We start from the raw sequence: 19,110 nt of genomic DNA on the forward strand, positions 1-19,110 counted from the left end.
GGGGCCACGAGGGACGCCCGGCCCTTGGGGAATGGCGGAATACATTACGGCCTGCGACTGGTGGCTGCCCCCTCTGAACTGAGGCAGAGTGAAGGGAGCAGAGCCAGGAGAACAACTTACACCTGAGCAATCGTGTCCAGGAACAACAGCGGTGAACGCCTCGAACCCGAGGCCCTCGCCTGCCGGGGCTTCCCGAGAGCGAGGCCTCAGGCGTACAGGCTGAGCCCGCGTGGGACGTGGCCAGGGAGAGCTTGTTCAGGTTGCACAAACTTGTCACAAAGGCTGTTTCTCTACCGGGCGGGCTGAGTGGAGGGGACAAGGTGGAAGGGAGAGAATTCACGTCTAGGAGCGAAAGAGCACCGAACTTGGAGAAAGCGACGGCCAAAACAAAGGGCAGAAGGTGGGCAGGGTTGTGGCGCACGCACGCACGCACACTTGTTCTGGGGCCAAGGGAACAGGGGCTCGACTTCAGAACGAGCCCGGTGGGCACTTCTGCCGCCCCCACGCTCGGCTCTGAATCCCCAGGGCTGGAGCCAGTAACCACATCCATCTCTGAATGCCGCTGCAAAGCCCAGACAGCTCCAGGGAAGAGCAGGAACGCTTGGCACCGGGCTCAGGACCCAGGAAATGGATCTGAGGGTGTCCCGGAGAGAGGGCAGGTGCGACGGACGGCTGGGCCTCATCTCGGCCTCTGCTCGTCCCGTCTGGGCCAGTTCTCAGAATTAGTCGAGAATGTTATCAGGTCGTCTCGGAGGACAAGATGGCTTCAGTGCCTCATTGTTGGGGCTGAGCCTGAGGGAGTCTGATGTGGGGGAAATAGGCGTCTGGTACCTGGTCTACACTGTACGCCAAGAACTTCCCCACTCACTAACCCCTTCTGGGGATATTCTGGACAAGTGATTCTCCCCACAGCCGTACAGTCTAGAGTTGGGGGGCTCCATTAGAGAGGAAGAAGGTAAGGACCATCCCCAAGAGCCTGACCAGAAAGTGGGAAGGGAAGTTGTTCATGGTTGGAGAATTGGAAGGAGCGTCCTAAGAAGAAAGAAGACCCCGACTCACCTGGGCTCTGGCCAATAGGAGCCAAGCTGCCGTGCCATCCTTCTGCGGATTCCTTTCTTGGTAAAGTACAAGATTCAGAGACAGCAGATCTGAGGGATGAGAGAGGAACTGTGAAGGCAGCTTCACCTGGCTAAAATGTCCGAATGTGGACATTCCAAGGTGTGCCCTCTCCCCTCCCTAAGCACAGACAAGAGGAAGCCCCAGAATCCCTAGGGTCAGAGAATTCATGTGAGGTTGAAGATGCTAAGAGAGGTCAGGCTCATTTTCAAAAAGCTACTATTTAAGCTGGGGAGGGGGGTGTACAGAGAAAGGACAGGAATGAGTCCTCTACATAGTTTGGGGGATACCCCCATTTTAGGGCTAGAAGGAAAATGTAGACCCAGTGAAAGGCACAGGGATGTCATGGTCTGAGAGGGAGAACCAGGCCTGCCACTACTCCTTTCCCAACTCCTACACCCCTAGGCACCTACCTTCCTACCATTCTTCAACTCTCTTTTGTTATCTTCCCCTCTAAAATGTAAGCTCTTCTGTGTGACCCTGGGCAAGTCATTTAACATAACCCTCACTGCCTAGCCCTTACCACTCTTCTGCCTTGGAACCAAAACAATGTATCGGTGCCAAGGCAGAAGGTAAAGATTTAAAAATAAACAATAACCAAATAAAATGTAAGCTCTTTGAGGACAGGGACTATTATTAATTTTGTTTGTATTAGTAACATCACACTTAGCACCGTGCCTGGACCACAGTAGACACCTCTTAACTGATTGACATGCATTCCTCACAGTCTAATTCTTTTCCAAAGCCTCTTCTTGGTATAAACTCCCCCCTCCCCCCCCAGTCCTCCAAGCATCCTTCCCTCACAAAATCAAAGTAAACCTAATGGTGTGACAATGATCGGCAAAGTCCCTTTCCATCCCTTAAGTTTGCCAACTGCTAACAGAATGGACCAGTATGAGCTTGCCTCAGCTGGTTTGGAGGTTCTGCTGCTTTCATTCTGAATTGCTTCAGAAAACCTCCTTCATGGCTCTGAAGTTTTCAGATTCCTCATTCTCTCAGAAGCAATAAAATTCCACTGAATTCCTCTACCAATGTTATAAGGATAATATTAGAAAATAAGTATTATTAGTTTAGCAATAAAAAGTAGTTCACTGGCGTGAGAAAGAACTAGAGTTTGAAGCAGAGCTGAGAGAGCGCTTTAATTTCAATTGTTGACAGTTATAACCGGTTTTCTGTGTCAATTACTCTCTCTGGCAATTGGCAGACACACACTCTCAGAGACTCTCTCAGGGCTGGAGGAGGGAACATTTTTGCCTCTCTCTGTCTGAGGGAAAGACCTGAAGGACTCAGGGTTCTCCTTTCCCAACTTGGGAAGCACTATTGACTATCTATTGTGGTTTATGTAGATTGTTTAACTCTGAGAAGACCAAAGAAAAACCTGGTCTTTGGTTGGGACTCTGAGTCTGTTAAGGCTCAGAGTCCTAACTTGATTCTTATTGAGACTCACCCTTTGCTATTTTATAATTTGAAGGCAAAGTTAGGAATTATAAGAATAATAGTGGTAGTTTTTATTTAGATAATATAAATTTGCATTAGTCAGATCAGAGAGTAGTACAGCCTGTGAATCACAGGAGAAGCGTTTCCTTGTGGAACCAGGAGTTTATTTGGGTGGATTTAGAATCCTTTAGAATTAGGAATCCTTTATCCTTATATATTTCAATAAATATTTTATTTTTATAATAAGAATCTCTTGGCGTCCTTGCACCTGGCCCTGAAGGGAAGTTCACATTTGAGCTTCACTTCATCACTGAGTATACTTTTGAGTACATCTACCAAAAGTATTCAAACAGTTTTGTTGAAGAGTTTTTCCATCTAAAAGTTTTATTTTTCAAACTCGCCATTTGTTTTTACAATGTGCTTGGACATTCTCCAAACCGTGGGCTTGCTTCTGGTAGCTTTTATCACCAGTAATACAAACAGGGTCATCTTTGTACCTGTTCTGTACATATAGTCTACCCACACAGATGTCTGTCATTGGATAGAAAATCGGTCTTTACTCCCCAAGATTGACCTCTTTGGGGGTGGAAGAACAGGAACAACAATCTTTCACCCCTAATTCCCATCTGACTGCAATCCTAGATTTCCTGATCTCCAGAAATTCCTCATTCTGCAAGATGAAATCAACTCTGGAACTACCTCCTCCTCAGCTCACTCTGCTCCTGGGATCGCTCCCTCCTTTCTTCAAAGGGTAGAGGGTGGACCCTAGAGAGCTCTTCTTTCATCCTTCACCACTGGGGAATTCACCACATCATTTCCCACCTGACTGCTTTCCTGGATGTCACCACCTCCAGGAGCTCATCATTCTGCAGGAGAATATTGACTTGGCTGCCAGGCCCCAGAGCTGCTGTTTCTGTGTCTTTTCTCCATTCAATTAGGAGCTCCTTGAGGGCAGGGCCTGTCTTTGGCCTCTTTGTGTCTCCAGCATTTAACGTGGGTCTAGCACATAGTAAGTATTTAAATGATATTTATTGACTCGACTATGTTCCCTAACATATGGTCCAGTTCACAATCCCTTCACTAGTGACTCAGTATACCCATCTTCCCGGTACCTCTAACCCTGAATTTGCCATCTTGCCAACTTGCATGTGGTGAGATGAACGAGTTGTTTTCACGTGCATTTCTCTATGAAATGTTAGTCAAAAGTAAGAGCTAGCATCCATAACACTTTCGTGTTTACCGCCTCGTTTGACCCTTCACAACCACCTGGAGAAGCAGGGGCTGCCCCACTTTTACAGACCATTAAGCGCCTTGCCCTGGGGTCACCGAGCTAGGTCATGGCTGAAGCTGAATGCGACTCTGGGTCTTGCTGGCTCCAGGCCGTGTTCTGGCCCCATCCAACTTTCCCGAGTTCTTGTTTGATCCTTTGTGCTTCTGTTTCTTCTCTTTTGCCTCATGATCTATTGAAGAACAGCCCTTCATCTTCAAGATTCGTGCAAATTGTTCTGAGAATGTGGACGTCAGGTGCCATTCAAATCTGAAGTTGGGGTTATAGCTAATGTCCCCCCTAACAAATCCTGTTACATTACTTCTGATATCTCCCCCACTCCCTCAAATCAGCATTAGCATCAGCAACCTCGCCATTTCTTTTGTTTGAAACCATCGGATCAAAATGCCCTCCTCCCCCCCTTGCTTCCCTTCCCCTCATGGGCCAGACTGGCCTTTTGGGCTGCTTGTTTTCCCTGAAATTATCTGATTCTCACACAGACATGTCCTATTCCCCAACCACCTTACTCAGCTCAAGTAATGAGCTTCCTTCTTCTCGCCATCACTCCTGCTACGAGTTTGAATATCATTCTCTTCTTCCTCTCTCCTTCGAGCTTCTACTTGATCTGACCATCTCCACTTGCTATAATAGCAGTGTGCACAGTGGGCTGGGTCTGGAATCAGAAAACCCAAGTTCAAATGTTGCCTCAGGTACTTGAATCACTTCACCTGTTTGCCTCAGTTTCCTCAACCTTAAATGGGGATTACAGCATCTGCATTCCAGAGTTGTAAGGATCACTGAGATCATATTTGTAAAGTTCTAGTAGCACTCAAAAATGAATGCTTATTTCCTTCCCTTCATGACTAAACTTCTGCAAAGGTCATCTAGAACCAGGCCTTCCCCTTTCTTGATTCTGCAGCCTAACTTCCAACCTCATCTTCCTCCAATCACCAGTGATCTCTCTCTTTTTTTTTTAAACCCTCACCTTCCGTCTTGGAGTCAATACTGTGTATTGGCTCCAAGGCAGAAGAGTGGTAAGGGCTAGGCAATGGGGGTCAAGTGACTTGCCCAGGGTCACACAGCTGGGAAGTGTCTGAGGTCAGATTTGAACCTAGGACCTCCCGTCTCTAGATCTGGCTCTCAATCCACTGAGCTGTCCAACTGCCCCCACCAGTGATCTCTTAATGGCCAAATTTAAGGGTGTTTCCTCAGTTCTTATCTCTTCTGACCCCTGTAGCATCTGACATGTGATGAACTATCCTTTCATGATGCTATGACCCCTTTGGGTTTCCTAGTGCCATTCTCTTCTAGAGCTCTCTTTCCAACTAGTAATCCTGAGTCTTTGTCCACATGCACTTCATCCTTTATTTACTTAAGACTCTGCCTGCGGCATCGTTTCATTCTATTCTATTTAATTTAGTGAGCTCTAATGTATTCAATGACCATCTCTATGCACGTGATATCCAGTCCTATATACCAGCTCTGTCTTCTTTCCCAGGTTCTGGTTACAAGAGATCCCTTGGATATCTTGATACTGTATTTCCCATAGGTATCTCAGACTCATACATCTCAAACAGACTTGTTTGAGATCTATGTAATGCATGTGTACATATCAGTATATAAAATGTGTGTGTGTGTGTGTGTGTATACAGTCTTTTCCCACACGTAGCCATAACCCTGGTTCAGATCTCATCCTGTCTCACCTGGATTACTGCAAGAGCCTTTTGACTGGCGGCCTTGTTTCAAGTCTGTCTCCACTCCAATCTATCCTCCTCTTAGCTGTTATGGTGATTTTTCTTAAAAAGTAGGTCTGACCATGTCACTCCCCTGCTCAATAAACTCCAGCAGTTCCCTATTACCTCCAGGATACATTATCATGTTCTGTTGTGGCACCTGAAGCTCTGTGTAATCTGGCTCTTCCTTCCCTACCATCCGTCCAAACATTCGGTATCTCAGGTACGTTAACATTTCACTGTTCCTCAAACAGGGCTATCCATGACTTTGCGTTAACTTTCTTTGACACCTCGAATACCGTGCCTTCTCGCCTCTGTCTCTTGGCTTTCCTGGCTTCCTTCAACTCAGTTCAAATCCCATCCAAGGAGGGAGTCTTTTGCTGTCTCTCTAGCTATGAGGGCCTCCCCTCTGAGATAAACTTCCACTTCCTCTGTATATATCTTCTATGTACCTCTGGCTAGGAGTGCCTTCCCTACTGAGATTAATTTCAACTTCCTAGCTATTTTACACATTGTCTCCTCCACCTGAATGGAAGTTCCCTGTGGACGGGAATTTTTTTTTCTTGTTCACCTTTGGCTTTCTCAGAAAAAAACAAATGGAAGTCACTGAGTTGAAAGTGTATCTTCTTTCATGCCCAACTCTGGGATGCTGTGGGATGGTATACTTGGATACAAAACATTTTTCTTTGCTTCTCAGGACATGGCATTTTTTCCCTTACCTTTTTTTCATCATCAATGAGTAGCCTTCAAGGAACAAGACACAGGGTTCTCCTTGATAAATGAGCCACCTCTTTCGGGCAGTTCGCAATTTTCTTTGGCAGTGAAGCACTAGACCTTCATGACTATTTCTTGATAAATTGAAATGGTGGTGGGAATGGGGGGAAGGTATCTCTCTGACTACTTCATATGGACTCTTAATTGCAATATTTCCAGGCAATCGTCTTATATGATATCTAGAAACATGGTGTTCAGGGTATTTATTTCAGGGGCAAGAAGCAATGATATTGAGACTGGCTCACCAAGCTCTGCCTCTGAGCTCATTTGTCCTATTCTATGGAGTTCTCAATTGTTCTTTCAATTTTGCTGTCTTTTCCCTTTGTTGTTATTTCTTGATGCATCTTTGCATTTTTGTGTTCCATTTCTGCTGTTCTCTTTTCATGGCATCAATTTCCTTATTAATATTTTCTACTTTTTATCCTACACAACTGGTTCTGTTTATCTTTTGAAATTCTTCTTTAAGAGCTCCAATTTTCTCCTCATAGCTTCTTTTGTTTTAATAAGATTCTCACACAAGCTGGTGGTTCTAGTCTTTTTTTTTTTAAGGCTAGTCACTACTATAGTGGCATCACTCATTTCTTTTGGACATTTTTCTTTTCTCTTATGGCAGAGGCCTTCTTTTTATTTGCTCATTAGTTTGGCCTCTCTGCTGGTTTTTCTGCAGTTTCCTTATTCATTATTTCTTTTTTTGCTCTTTTTAAAAATTGTATTTTAAAAAAACATTTGCTAAATTTCTGCAGTTTTGGAGTGATAATGTGGAGTTAGGGTAAGAGTCACCTTATTCTTTCCCATATTTTTTTTTCATTTGTAGTAATTCTCTCAAGGATGACTTCATGGATCTCTGACTGAAGGTCCTCTTGGGATTATTTTCTAAGATGAATTGGCTGATATGTAATTAAAACTAATCAATCATCCTGAAGGTTATTCATTACATTTCCCTCAAAGATGAATGATGTGATGGAATGAGAGTCTTCCTCTGATTAAATGTCTTCCAACATTCATGGAATTCCATTTTTCTCTAGTATCAAGTCAGGTTTGAACTTTATATGAAGGGCTTTATACATTCCTCACTTATATAGGGGCATTTCTCCTCTAACAATTCTTTCCCAAATAAGGGATGAGTTGTGGCTGAAGGCTTTCATCTTTTAAGATTTTTCTTCACTGTGGATTTGTTGGTGTTGAATAAGAGCTGAGGTCCAATGGAAAGTTGTACCACATTTTTTATATTCATAGGGTTTTTCTCTACTATGAATTCTCTTATGTTTAATAAGGGCCGAGCTTTGGCTAAAGGCTTTCCCACATTGCTTGCATACATAAGGTTTCTCACCAGTATGAATCCTATAATGTTGAATAAGAGCTGAACTCCAACTAAAAGATGTACCACATTCCTTACATTCATAAGGTTTCTCTCCACTGTGAATCCTTTCATGTTTAATAAGGGCTGAGCTCTGGCTGAAGGCCTTCCCACATTCCTTACATTCATAGGGTTTTTCTCCAGTATGAATTCTGTGATGTTTAGTAAGGAGAGAACTAAAACTGAAGGCCTTCCCACATTCTTTACATTTATATGGTTTTTCTCCAGTGTGAATTCTCTGATGATTAGTAAGGGCTGAGCTCCAGCTAAAGGCCTTCCCACATTCCTTACATTTATATGGCTTCTCACCACTGTGAAGTCTTTGATGTTGAGTAAGGGCTGAGCTTCGACTGAAAGCTTTCCCACATTCCTTACATTTGTAAGGTTTCTCTCCAGTGTGAATTCTCTGGTGTTGAATGAGGTGTGAGCTCCTGCTGAAGGCCTTCCCACACTCTTTACAATGATAAGGTTTCTCTCCAGTGTGAATTCTCTGGTGTCTTACAAGATGCGAGTTCTGGCTGAAGGCTGTCCCACATTCATTACATTTAAATGACTTCTCTCCACTATGAATTCTCTGGTGTTGAATAAGGTGTGAACTTCGTTTGAAACTCTTCCCACATTCCTTACACTCAAAAATTTTCTCTCCAGTGTGAATCCTCTGGTGTTGGGTAAGATTTGAGCTCTGGCTGAAGGCTTTTTCATATTGCTCAAAACCATAAGGTTTCTTTCCCTTGTTTAGTCTCTGGTGTTGAAGCAGGGCTGTGTGGTAATGAGAGAGACTCTCACAGACATTATAATTCCATGGTCTTGTGGGCCAGCAGAGACTCTGACTAAAGCTTTTCTCAATATCAATATAGTTGTATACTCTTTGCTGATTCTGGATTTTCTTATGAAAAAGAGACAATGGCCTAAAACCTCTTTCCTGTAACATGAGTTTTCTTGGAGGGTCCCCTATAAGGCTTGCCATGTGTTTCCATACATGAAACTCTTGGACAGGAACTTTCCCTAAGAGATGGCTCTCTGGAATACTTCCCCTGAATCTCTTCACTAAGGTCCTAGGTAATTCTCCTCTTTCTTGCTTTTGAAATGTCTCTTCATTCTCGAGTTTAATGTCCCGGGCTGAAAAAAATTAGAACAATTTGTAAGGAACCTCTGGTAAAATCTTGGCCACTGGGTCAAATTAGAAAGTAGCCTCTATGGGCTATTGACTTAGAAAACCACAAATTAACAATATCTATGTTGTACTCTATTTTGTATTTATTTTGTTAAACATTTCCCAATTACATTTCATCCTGGATCAGTATGCACTGGAAAATGTTATACTGCAAATAAGATCCTTTACCAGGATCAATAATCCTACTAGTAACTTCTGGGGAAACATGGTGGGAGTATAGACCTAGTACTCTTCCTATTCTCACCATCTACCGTTATAGACTACCTCAAAAGGCCAAAAACCCCAAATTCATATGAATAAGGGACTCTACAGTAGGGTGCAGCATTGAAGGTACATGAGATTTGAGCATTTCCACACTATAAGGAGGTGAAACAGCTTCCACTAAAATGTGAGATGATCAACCCTCCCCCACCCCACCTATGGAGCCAGTGTGCTAGAATCAGTGAATGAGTGAGGGGCACCTCTCGACCGAGCAAGGGGCACCTATAGGTCCTTGGCAGCTGACTAAGACCACCAAAGACCCCTGAGAGCAGCTAGACCTGAGACCCCAGCAGGCTGAAGAGTGTAGACTTTGTGCACCCACACAGAATTAGTGAAGAGAAGGGCAATAAACAGTAGAAGCTACAGAGACTCAAGAGGTGGCCTCAGGCAAAAACCACACTCCTTAGCTCCATATACAGAGAGTCTACCCTCCTCACTCAGACTTCTGACTGGAAAGAGAAGGAAAAACCAACTTAGTGATGGCAAACAATGTCCAATAAAAACAACTTCCCAACACCAAGAAAAACAAGAAGAAGGCATTGACCCTGGATAATTTTTATGGAGGAAAAATCCAGACTACAGAGAAAATAGCAGAAGAGGACATACAAATAAATGCACCCAAACCTTTTGGCCACAAGGTCTTGAAGAATTTAAATTGGAGCTTATCAAAAAGATGGAAGGATTTTGTCAGGAAACATGGGAAATAGTTCAAAAAGAAAATAACAGTTTAAAGGACAGGAATTCCCAATTGGAGAAGCAGCTGGAAGCCACAAAAACCAGGATAGACCAAACCAAAAAGGAAAAATCAAAAGATTATAGTGGAAAACCAATCCTTAAAGACCAGAATTAGGCAATTGGAAGCCAATGATCTTGAAAAATAGCAAGAATTAATAAAGCAAAGTCAAAAGACTGACAAAATAGAAGAAAACAAAATATCTCACTGACAAGATTATAGATTGAGCAGTCTCAAAGAGACAATTTGAGAATCATTGGTCTACCTGAAAACCCAGAAATAAAAAGAAATCTTGACATCATACTACAAGAAATTATCCAAGAAAACTGCCCTGATGTTCTTAAACAAGGGGGCAAAATAGACACTGAAAGAGTTCATAGAACACCCTCTATACTAAATCCTCAAAGGACAACCCTCAAGAATATAATTGCCAAATTCAAGAGCTTCCAAGTTAAGGGGAAAATTTTACAAGAAGCCCAAAAGAGATGATTCAGATATCAAGGAGCATCAATCAGGATTACACAAGATCTGGCAGCTTCCACACTAAAGGACCCCAAGGCTTAGAATATGATATTCAGAAAGTCAAGAGAATTGGGTCTTCAACCAAGGATCATCTACCCATCAAAACTGACTATATACTTCCAGAGGAAAGTATGGGCATTCAACAAAATAGAAGATTTCCAAATATTTGTAAAGAAAAGAACATAACTAAGTGGAAGGTTTGATATCCAAACACAAAAATCAAGAGATAAATGAAGGGGAGGGAAAGAATACTATTATAAGGAGAAGAAGTGAGTGCTAATAGGCAATACTTAAACCTTACTCTCATTGAAATCAATTGGGAGAGGGAAGAGCATCTACATCCATTGGGGTATCAAATTCTATCTTACCCTACAGGGAAAGTAAGAATGGAAAACCAAGGAGGGGAGTGGGGTGGGGAGTACAAAAGGGAAAAAAGGGGGAGGAGGGAATTTAACAGACCCTAAAAAAAATAAGAAGAGAACAAAAAAGGAGGGGACAGAAAGGGAAGCATAATAAGGGTGGGGTTTAGGACGACTGATTAAAAGCACTGGTTTAAAAGGATATAGTGGGGGGAAGCTGGGTAGCTCAGTGGGTTGAGAGCCAGGCCTAGAGATGGGAGGTCCTAGGTTCTGTAAAGGAGAGGATTTACAAGACAAGACAAGCATGCAACACAAAGTAAAGGACCTCAGCTATCAATCAAAAAAAGGAACATTCCAAATAGAATGTTCCCAGGAAAGGCAGTACTGGGAAGAAGCTCTGAACAGGACCCCTGTTAGCTTCTGTCCTAGGCTGAGGAACTGGTGTGGCTTTTTGGAGCTGAGGGAGAAATCTGTAAACTAACTTTTGGCTGGTGGCTGAGTGTGGTGAAGAAGATATTGGTGTCTCTGAGACTTGAGTTTGAAGGAAGAAGAAAGAAGATTAAACAGTTGTCCTCCCGTCTCCCTGATAGACTTTTGTGTCAAATCTGTGACAGGACTGACATTTCCCAAAATCCTCCTAATCCTTCTTGTATAGATTAGGGATTACCCCATCCCTCTCACCTTATCTTCCATCCTTGTCCTATTTTTCTCAATAAATCCCCTTACTTGAGAAAGAAAGAAAGAGTATTTTCTTTAAACTTCATAATCTACTCTGGTAAGGAGGGGGGAGGGGTGAAGCTAAAGGCTTCAGAAAAGGGAGGTGAAGGGAGGTATTGAGGGAGGAAGAGGGTAGGAAAATATTAATCAATTAGCCATCTAGGGAATTGATAGGCACCCTCAAGTATTTCCCTAGTATCAATCTCTCCATTACAACTAGGCACTCTCAGGTTTCCCCTAGTATCTCTCTAGTCACGCCAGAGTATCTATTTATTACAGTTCAAATCTGGCCTCAGACATTTCCGAGCTGTGTGACCCTGGGCAAGTCACTTGACCCCCATTGCCTAGCCTTTACCACTCTTCTGCCTTGGAACCAATACACAGTATTGATGCCAAGACAGAAGGTAAAGGTTTTAAAAAAAGGATATAGTGAAAGAAGAAAGAGCAGAACTAGGAGAGGATATCAAAATGTTTGGGAATACACAAGTGGCAATCATAACTTTGAGTGTGAATGGGATGAACTTACCCATAAAATGAAAGCAAATAGCAGAGTGGATTAGAAACCAAAATCCTACCACATGTTGTCTACAAGAAACATACATGAGACACTCACAGGGTTAAAAATAAAAGTTGGTGCAAAATCTATTGGGCCTCAACTGAGAAAAAGAAGGCAGGAGTTGCAATCATGATATCTGACAAAATAAAAGTAAAAATATATCTGATTAAAAGAGATAGGGAAGGTAATTACATCCTGATAAAAGGCATTATAGACAATGAGAAAAAATCAGTAATCAACATATATGCACCAAATGGTACAGCATCCAAATTTCTAAAGGAAAAACTAGTGGAGTTGAAGGAGGAAATAGATAGTAAAACTATACTAATGGGAGACCTGAACTTTCCTCTCTCAAATCTAGATAAATCAAACCAAAAAATAAATAAGAAAGAGGTAAGAGATGTGAATGAAATCTTAGAAAAATTAAGAGTTAATAGATATATAGAGAAAAATAAATAGACACAAAAAGGAATACTTCTTTTCAGCAGCACATGGTATATTCACAAAGATTGAACATGTACTAGGGCATAAAAACCATGGCAAAGAAGTGCAAAAAAGTAGAAATAATAAATATAACCTTTTCAGATCATAAAACAATAAAAATAATAATTAGTAAGGGGTACATGGAGAGGCAAATCAAAAATCAATTGGAAATTAAATAATAAGATTCTCCAAAATCAGTTAGAGAACAAATCATAGAAACAATTAATAATTTCATTGAAGAAAATGACAAAGATGGGACATCCTTTCAAAAATCTATGGAATGCAGCCAAAGCAGTACTCAGGGGAAAATTTATATCCTTGAGTTCATATATTAACAAATTAGGGAGGGCAGAGGTCAATGAATTGGACATGCAAATCAAAAAACTTGAAAGTGAACAAATTAAAAATCCCCAGATGAAAAACTAGAGAGCCTAAAAATTAAAGGATAAATTAATAAAATCAAAAGTGAAAGAACCATTGAATTAATAAAAAAGACTAGAAGAAGCTGATATTTTAAAAAACAAATAAAATAGACAAAGTACTGGTAAATCTAATAAATAAAAAGGATGAAGAAAACCAAATTAACAATATCAAAGATGAAAAGGGAGATCTCAACTCTAATGAAGAAGAAATTAAGACAATCACTAAAAACTATTTTGTCCAATTACATGGCAACAAATATGGCAACCTAGGTGATATGGATGAATATTTACAAAAATATAAACTGCCTAGATTAACAGAAGAAGAAATAGAATACTTAAATGAACCTGTATCAAAAAAAGAAATTGAACAAGCCATCAAAAAACTCCCTAAGAAAAAATCCCCAGGGTCTGATGGATTCACAAGTAAATTCTATTCTACATTCAAAGAACAACTAATCCCAATACAATACAAACTATTTGACATAATAAGCAAATCTACCAAAGTCCTTTTATGACACATATATGGTACTGATTCCAAATCCAGGCAGATCAAAAACAGAGAAAGAAAACTACAGACCAATCTCCTTAATGAAAATGTATAAAAAAATCTTAAACAGAATACTAGCAAAAAGACTCCAGCAAGTGATCACAAAGGTTATTCATTATGATCAGGTGGGATTTATACCAGGAATGCAAGAATGGTTCAATATTAGGAAAACCATCCACATAATTGACCATATCAATAAGGAAAGCAACAAAAATCACATGATTATCTCAATCGAGGCAGGAAAAGCCTATGACAAAATACAACACTCATTCCTACTGAAAACACTAGAAAGTATAGGGATAGAAGGGTCTTTTCTAAAAAAATAAGCAGTGTATATCTAAAACCATCAGCAAGGGGGCAGTGAGGTAGCTCAATTCATTGAGAGCCAGGCCTGGAGATGGGAAGATCTTGGGTTCAAATGTGGTTTTGGACACTTCCCAGCTGTGTGACCTTGGGCAAGTCACTTGACCTCCATTGCCTAGCCCTTACCGCTCTTCTGCCTTGGAACCAATACACAGTATTAACTCCAAAACAGAAGGTAAGGGTCTTAAAAAATAAATAAATAAAGATGAAACCATCAGCAAACATCATCTGCAATGGGGATAAACTAGAAGCCTTCCCAATAAGATCAGGAGTGAAACAAGGATGCCCATTATCACCTCTATTATTTAACATGGTATTAGAAACACTAGTAGTAGCAATTAGGGAAGAAAAAGAAATTAAAGATATTACAATAGGCAATGAGGAGACCAAGCTATCATTCTATGTAGATGATATGATGGTCTATTTAAAGAATCCTAGAGAAATCAACTAAAAAGCTAGTAGAAATAATCAATAACTTTAGCAAAGTTGCAGGATATAAAATAAACCCACATAAGTCATTAGCATTTCTATATATCTCCAACACATCTCAGCGGCAAGAATTAGAAAGAGAAAGTCCATTTAAAATCACCCTAGACAATATAAAATACTTGGATATCTATCTGCCGAGACAAACACAGAAACTAAATGAACACAACTACAAAACACTCTCCATACAATTAAAACTAGATCTAAACAATTGGAAAAACATTGATTGCTCATGGGTAGGACAAGCTAACATACTAAAAATGACAATCCTACCCAAACTTATTTACTTATTCAGTGCCATACCCATTGAACTACCAAAAAACTTTTTTACTGAATGAGAAAAAAACATAACAAAATTCATTTGGAAGAACAAAAGATCAAGGATATCCAGGGAAATCATGAAAAAAAAATGTGAAGGAAGGTGGCCTAGCAGTACCAGATCTCAAACTATATAATAAAGTAGTAATCACCAAAACAATATGGTACTGGCTAAGAGACAGAAAGGAGGATCAATGAAATAGACCGGGGGTAAGTGACTTCAGCAAGACAGTCTACGATCAGCCCAAAGATCCCAGCTTTGGGGACAAAAACCCACTATTTGATAAAAACTGCTGGGAAAATTGGAAGACAGTATGGGAGAGCTTAGGTTTGGATCAACATCTCAAACCCTGCACACCAAGATAAACTCAGAATGGGTGAATGACTTGAATTTAAAAAGATGGAAACTATAAGTAAATTAGGTGAACACAGAATAGTATACTTGTCAGATCTTTGGGAAAGGAAAGATTTTAAGACCAAGCAAAAGTTAGAAAAAAATCAAAAAATATAAAATAAATAATTTTGATTATGTTAAATTAAAAAGCTTTTGTACAAACAAAACCAATGCAACCAAAATAAGAAAGGAAGCAACAAAATGGGGGGGAAAATCTTCATAACAAAAACCTCTGACAAAGGTCTCATTACTCAAAATTTATAAAGAGCTAAATCAATTGTATAAAAAATCAAGCCATTCCCTAATTGATAAATGGCCAAGGGAAATGAATAGTCAATTTTTGATAAAGAAATCAAAACTATCAATGAGCACATGAAAAAATGTTCTAAATCTCTCATAATCGGAGAAATGCAAATCAAAACAACTCTGAGGTACCACCTCATACCTAGCAGATTGGCTAACATGACAGCAAAAGAAAATAATAAATGTTGGACGGGATGTAGCAAAATTGGGACATTAATGCATTGCTGGTGGAGCTGTGAATTGATCCAACCATTCTGGAGGTGTTCTGTGTTCTGGAGGGCAATTTGGAACTATGCCCAAAGGGCACTAAAAGACTGTTGGCCTTTTGATTAAGCCATAGCACTGCTGGGTTTATACCCCAAATAGATAAGGAAAAAGACTTGTACAAGAATATTCATAGCTGCGCTCTTTGTGGTGGAAAAAAATTGGAAAATATGGGGATACCCTTCAATTGGGGAATGGCTAAACAAACTGTGGTATATGTTGGTGATGGAATACTATTGTGCTCAAAGGAATAATGAACTGGAGGAATTCTCTGTGAACTGGAATGACCTCCTTGAATTGATGCAGAGTGAAAGGAGCAGAACCAGAAGAACACTATATACAGAGACAGATACACTGTGGTACAATCGAATGTAATGGACTTTTATTATTAAATAATTATTATTATTTATTATTATTAATATATTATTAAATATATAAATATATAAATAAAATAATATATTATTAAATAATAATTAAATAAATAAATAATATAAAAAAATTAAGTAACAGACTCTATTAGCAGCAATGCAATGATCCAGGACAATTTGGAGGGATTTATGAGAAAGAACACTATCCCTATCCTGAGGAAGAACTGTGGGAGCGGAAACAGAAGAAAAACAACTGCTTGATCACATGGGTCAATGGGGATATGATTGGGGATCTAGACTCTAAATGATCTCCCTTCAAACATCAACAACATTTTGATCAAGAATACGTGTAAAACCCAGTGGAATTGCACGTCGGCTATGGGAGGGGGTAGGTGGAGGAGTGGGAAAGAATATGATTCTTGTAACCAAGGGAAAATATTCTAAATTGAGTAATTGAATCCACTAGTCTACAGAAAATTGACATCCAAGAAAATGCTACAATCCTAGAACACACTAAGAAGGCCATTGTGCAACTCCACAAAGGTAAGAGTCTCCTGGCATTCCTCTTGGGTCACACCACATCTGAAGCACCAGGTCCAAATGTGGAAATCACCCTTGAGGAAGACACCGCTAAAGCAGGGCAACCAGAAAGGTGAAGGCCCTGGTAGTGATGCCAGCTAAGGATAATGTGAAAGAGTTAGAGATGATTAAGAGACAACCCCAGGGCTGTCTTTGGGAATTTAAAGGGCCTTCACATGGAAGCCTTCCAGGACTAGATTTGTTCAGGTAGGAGCGATGGGTAAAAGCTCCAATGAAGGAAATTTGGGTTTTATAGAAGGAAAGCCTTGCTGAGTACTAGAGCTATATAAACTTGGAATGGTCAATCTCAAGAGGGAAGGATTTTCTCTTACACGAAGTCCTCAAAGAAGAAGGTGCTGAAGCACTTGGCTTTGTTGTAAAGAGGGTTCTGATACAGAAACATCAGAGCTGGGGTCCATAACCTGGGGCCCTGAACTTGAAAAAATCTCTATTTTGGTCATTCAATTTGGACCCACCTCCACAATATTATGTATTTTATTTTAGATGATTTAAACAGTATTCCACAAAGTGATCAATAGGCTTCAACAGACTGCTAACAGGAAGGGCTTCTCAAAGCAATATTCTTAAATACCCAAAATAAGGTATATGCAGTTATAAAGGAAACCAATTTCTTGTTATGAAAATATATTTTAAAACTTCACAAACCCGAGTTCCAAACCCTGCATTGGATGGAAACCCATGTAGAAGGTATCCATATCCTGAGGAAGAACCGTGGGAGTGGAAACTAAGCTGGAGAGGCCCCGTGATCCTTGTGGTGCCTCCCCACAGCCCCACTTACCTGGTGCTTCCAAGTCTTCCATGGAAACTGGGCTGCTCCATCTGCTGGCTGCCAGCTCTCTGCTGGAGCACCCTTCTTCCCGGACCCGGGCTCTCCTTGACGTCCCTTCTTGCAGACCCTGAGACCACGGCTCTTCCCTTTCTTCCAACCAGGAGATAAGGTCTGGTTTGGGGTGCAGATGCCCTGCTCAGGGAAGGAAAAGACAAAGCTTTGTATGTGCCAGAGCTGGACAATTCAGATGCCCTTAGGACATGATGGTAGCTCAAGATGCCTTAGACTTGGGCTAACAGGGGACAAGTGGGTGGTCCTACAACTTTCAAAGAGCCAGAGCAATCAAGACTCTTATAACCAGAAAGAAACCCACTCCCCCCAGGAAATCTGGCCCCATCTCCCCCCTGGAACATTCCTCATCATGGTTGTCCAGCCCCTGTTGCCTCATCCAGGGGCCAGGCCAGTCATTACTTTCTTAGACCCCACTGTGGGAGGAGCTGGCTGCCCTGACCCCTGATCCTTCTGCCAGAGAGTGAGAAGGGGAGTAGACCCGGCCTCTGGCATGCACAGGCAGGCCAGACGAGGTGGATACTGGCCTTCAAAGCTTCCTTCTTTACCGGAGTGGAGCTGCCCCTGCCTGGGGGCACAGAGCTACGCTGTGGACCAAGGCGCTCCTCACTTGATAGGACCCACCCCCTCCATGCTCATGCCCTGCCTGCTTTCCGGTATGGAACTCCACCTTGAGCCACCCTGGTGCCCAGGCCCTCCCTGTCAGGGCCTCAGTTTCCCTTCCAGAATGGTGAATGGGAGGGTGGGGAGATATGGCCTCCCTCCCTCCCTGCTAACACCCAAGCTCAGGCCCGCTCCTTGCCCCCTTGCCCTTGTGGTTCTCTGCTCTTTGGTCTCATAAATAGGAAACGGGGGGGGGGGAGCCCATTTACTTTTAAGTAAGACACTGGAACAAAGCCCACAAGAACCAAGATGGCTGGACTGCTTTCCCCAAAGGGGCCTCCTGAGAGGCCCGTTGTGAAAGTATGTGTCCGATCACTGCTTTTTTGGACATTTCATCGTCACATCCCAATGACCCACTGAGGGAACTCTTCCTTAGAGCCCACCTGACAACCCGTAGCTCCCCCCGATGAGCCCGGAGCACCCCCCGTCTCCCCAAGGAGGGAAGAAGCTTTACCTTCAGGCCCTGGGCCATTAAACTGACCAGAATGCCCTGCCCTCAAGGAGCCAAACAGGATGAGGGAAGGCAGGAGCCTCCCGGGGCTGGGAAAGACTCGCCCAGAAGGGCCCGGCACTGAGTAGCGCTCCCAAAGCCTTCAAAGTCCTTTCCTTCACATCGCTGCTGCCCTGGCCCTGGGCCTCAGTGCTGAGCACATGAACTCTGACCCTTGTCCCCGGCTCCCTCTTCCCACAAGGCCACTGAGCTTGGTTCACAAGTCAGCTTTACGCTCTCCTGCCACAAGGCATTCAACCCCCCTAGGAGCCTGCCTGAGACTGTGGAGGGAGTCTGGGCCAGAACTCTTCACCTCACGGATGTCTGCAAGCTTGCCCCCGGACTGCAGGAGAGAGGAAGGAGGAAGGGGGGCGCCACTAGCTCCCACTCCCAAACATCCATGTGAGCCGGGTGTCCCTGTGCCTCGTGCTGCCATCTACCTGCCTTGGCCCTTGTTCTGTACTCCCGGAAACCTATGCAAGGGGCCTGCCTTCTCGTCCGGGATCTTTGGCATAAATGGACGGAAGCCATTTGCCCGTTTGATGACAGAGAGCCTGCTCCTGCT

The 19,110-nt window shown here is 42.2% G+C and overlaps 1 protein-coding gene across 4 annotated transcripts in view; it reads right to left on the reverse strand.

The window, feature by feature from the left end:
* Positions 1-2,906: 2,906 nt before the first annotated feature.
* The window catches only part of LOC100025123 (zinc finger protein 383-like), a 32,910-nt gene continuing 16,706 nt past the window's right edge, over positions 2,907-19,110 (reverse strand). For 2 of the 4 annotated variants that reach the window (XM_056825597.1, XM_016422666.2), the window contains exons 4-5: positions 17,333-17,515; positions 2,907-8,803 (exon numbers count right to left, since the gene is read on the reverse strand). In XM_056825597.1, the coding sequence (XP_056681575.1) occupies positions 7,476-8,803; positions 17,333-17,515 (1,511 nt within the window). In that variant the 3' untranslated portion in view covers positions 2,907-7,475. The remainder of the gene's footprint in view (positions 8,804-17,332; positions 17,516-19,110) is intronic. The other 2 variants (XR_001622670.2, XR_008918187.1) reach the window with 2 other exon arrangements.

The sequence above is a fragment of the Monodelphis domestica genome, chromosome 4 (assembly GCF_027887165.1).
Source record: "Monodelphis domestica isolate mMonDom1 chromosome 4, mMonDom1.pri, whole genome shotgun sequence".
In the NCBI taxonomy this organism is placed as follows: Eukaryota; Metazoa; Chordata; class Mammalia; order Didelphimorphia; family Didelphidae; genus Monodelphis; species Monodelphis domestica.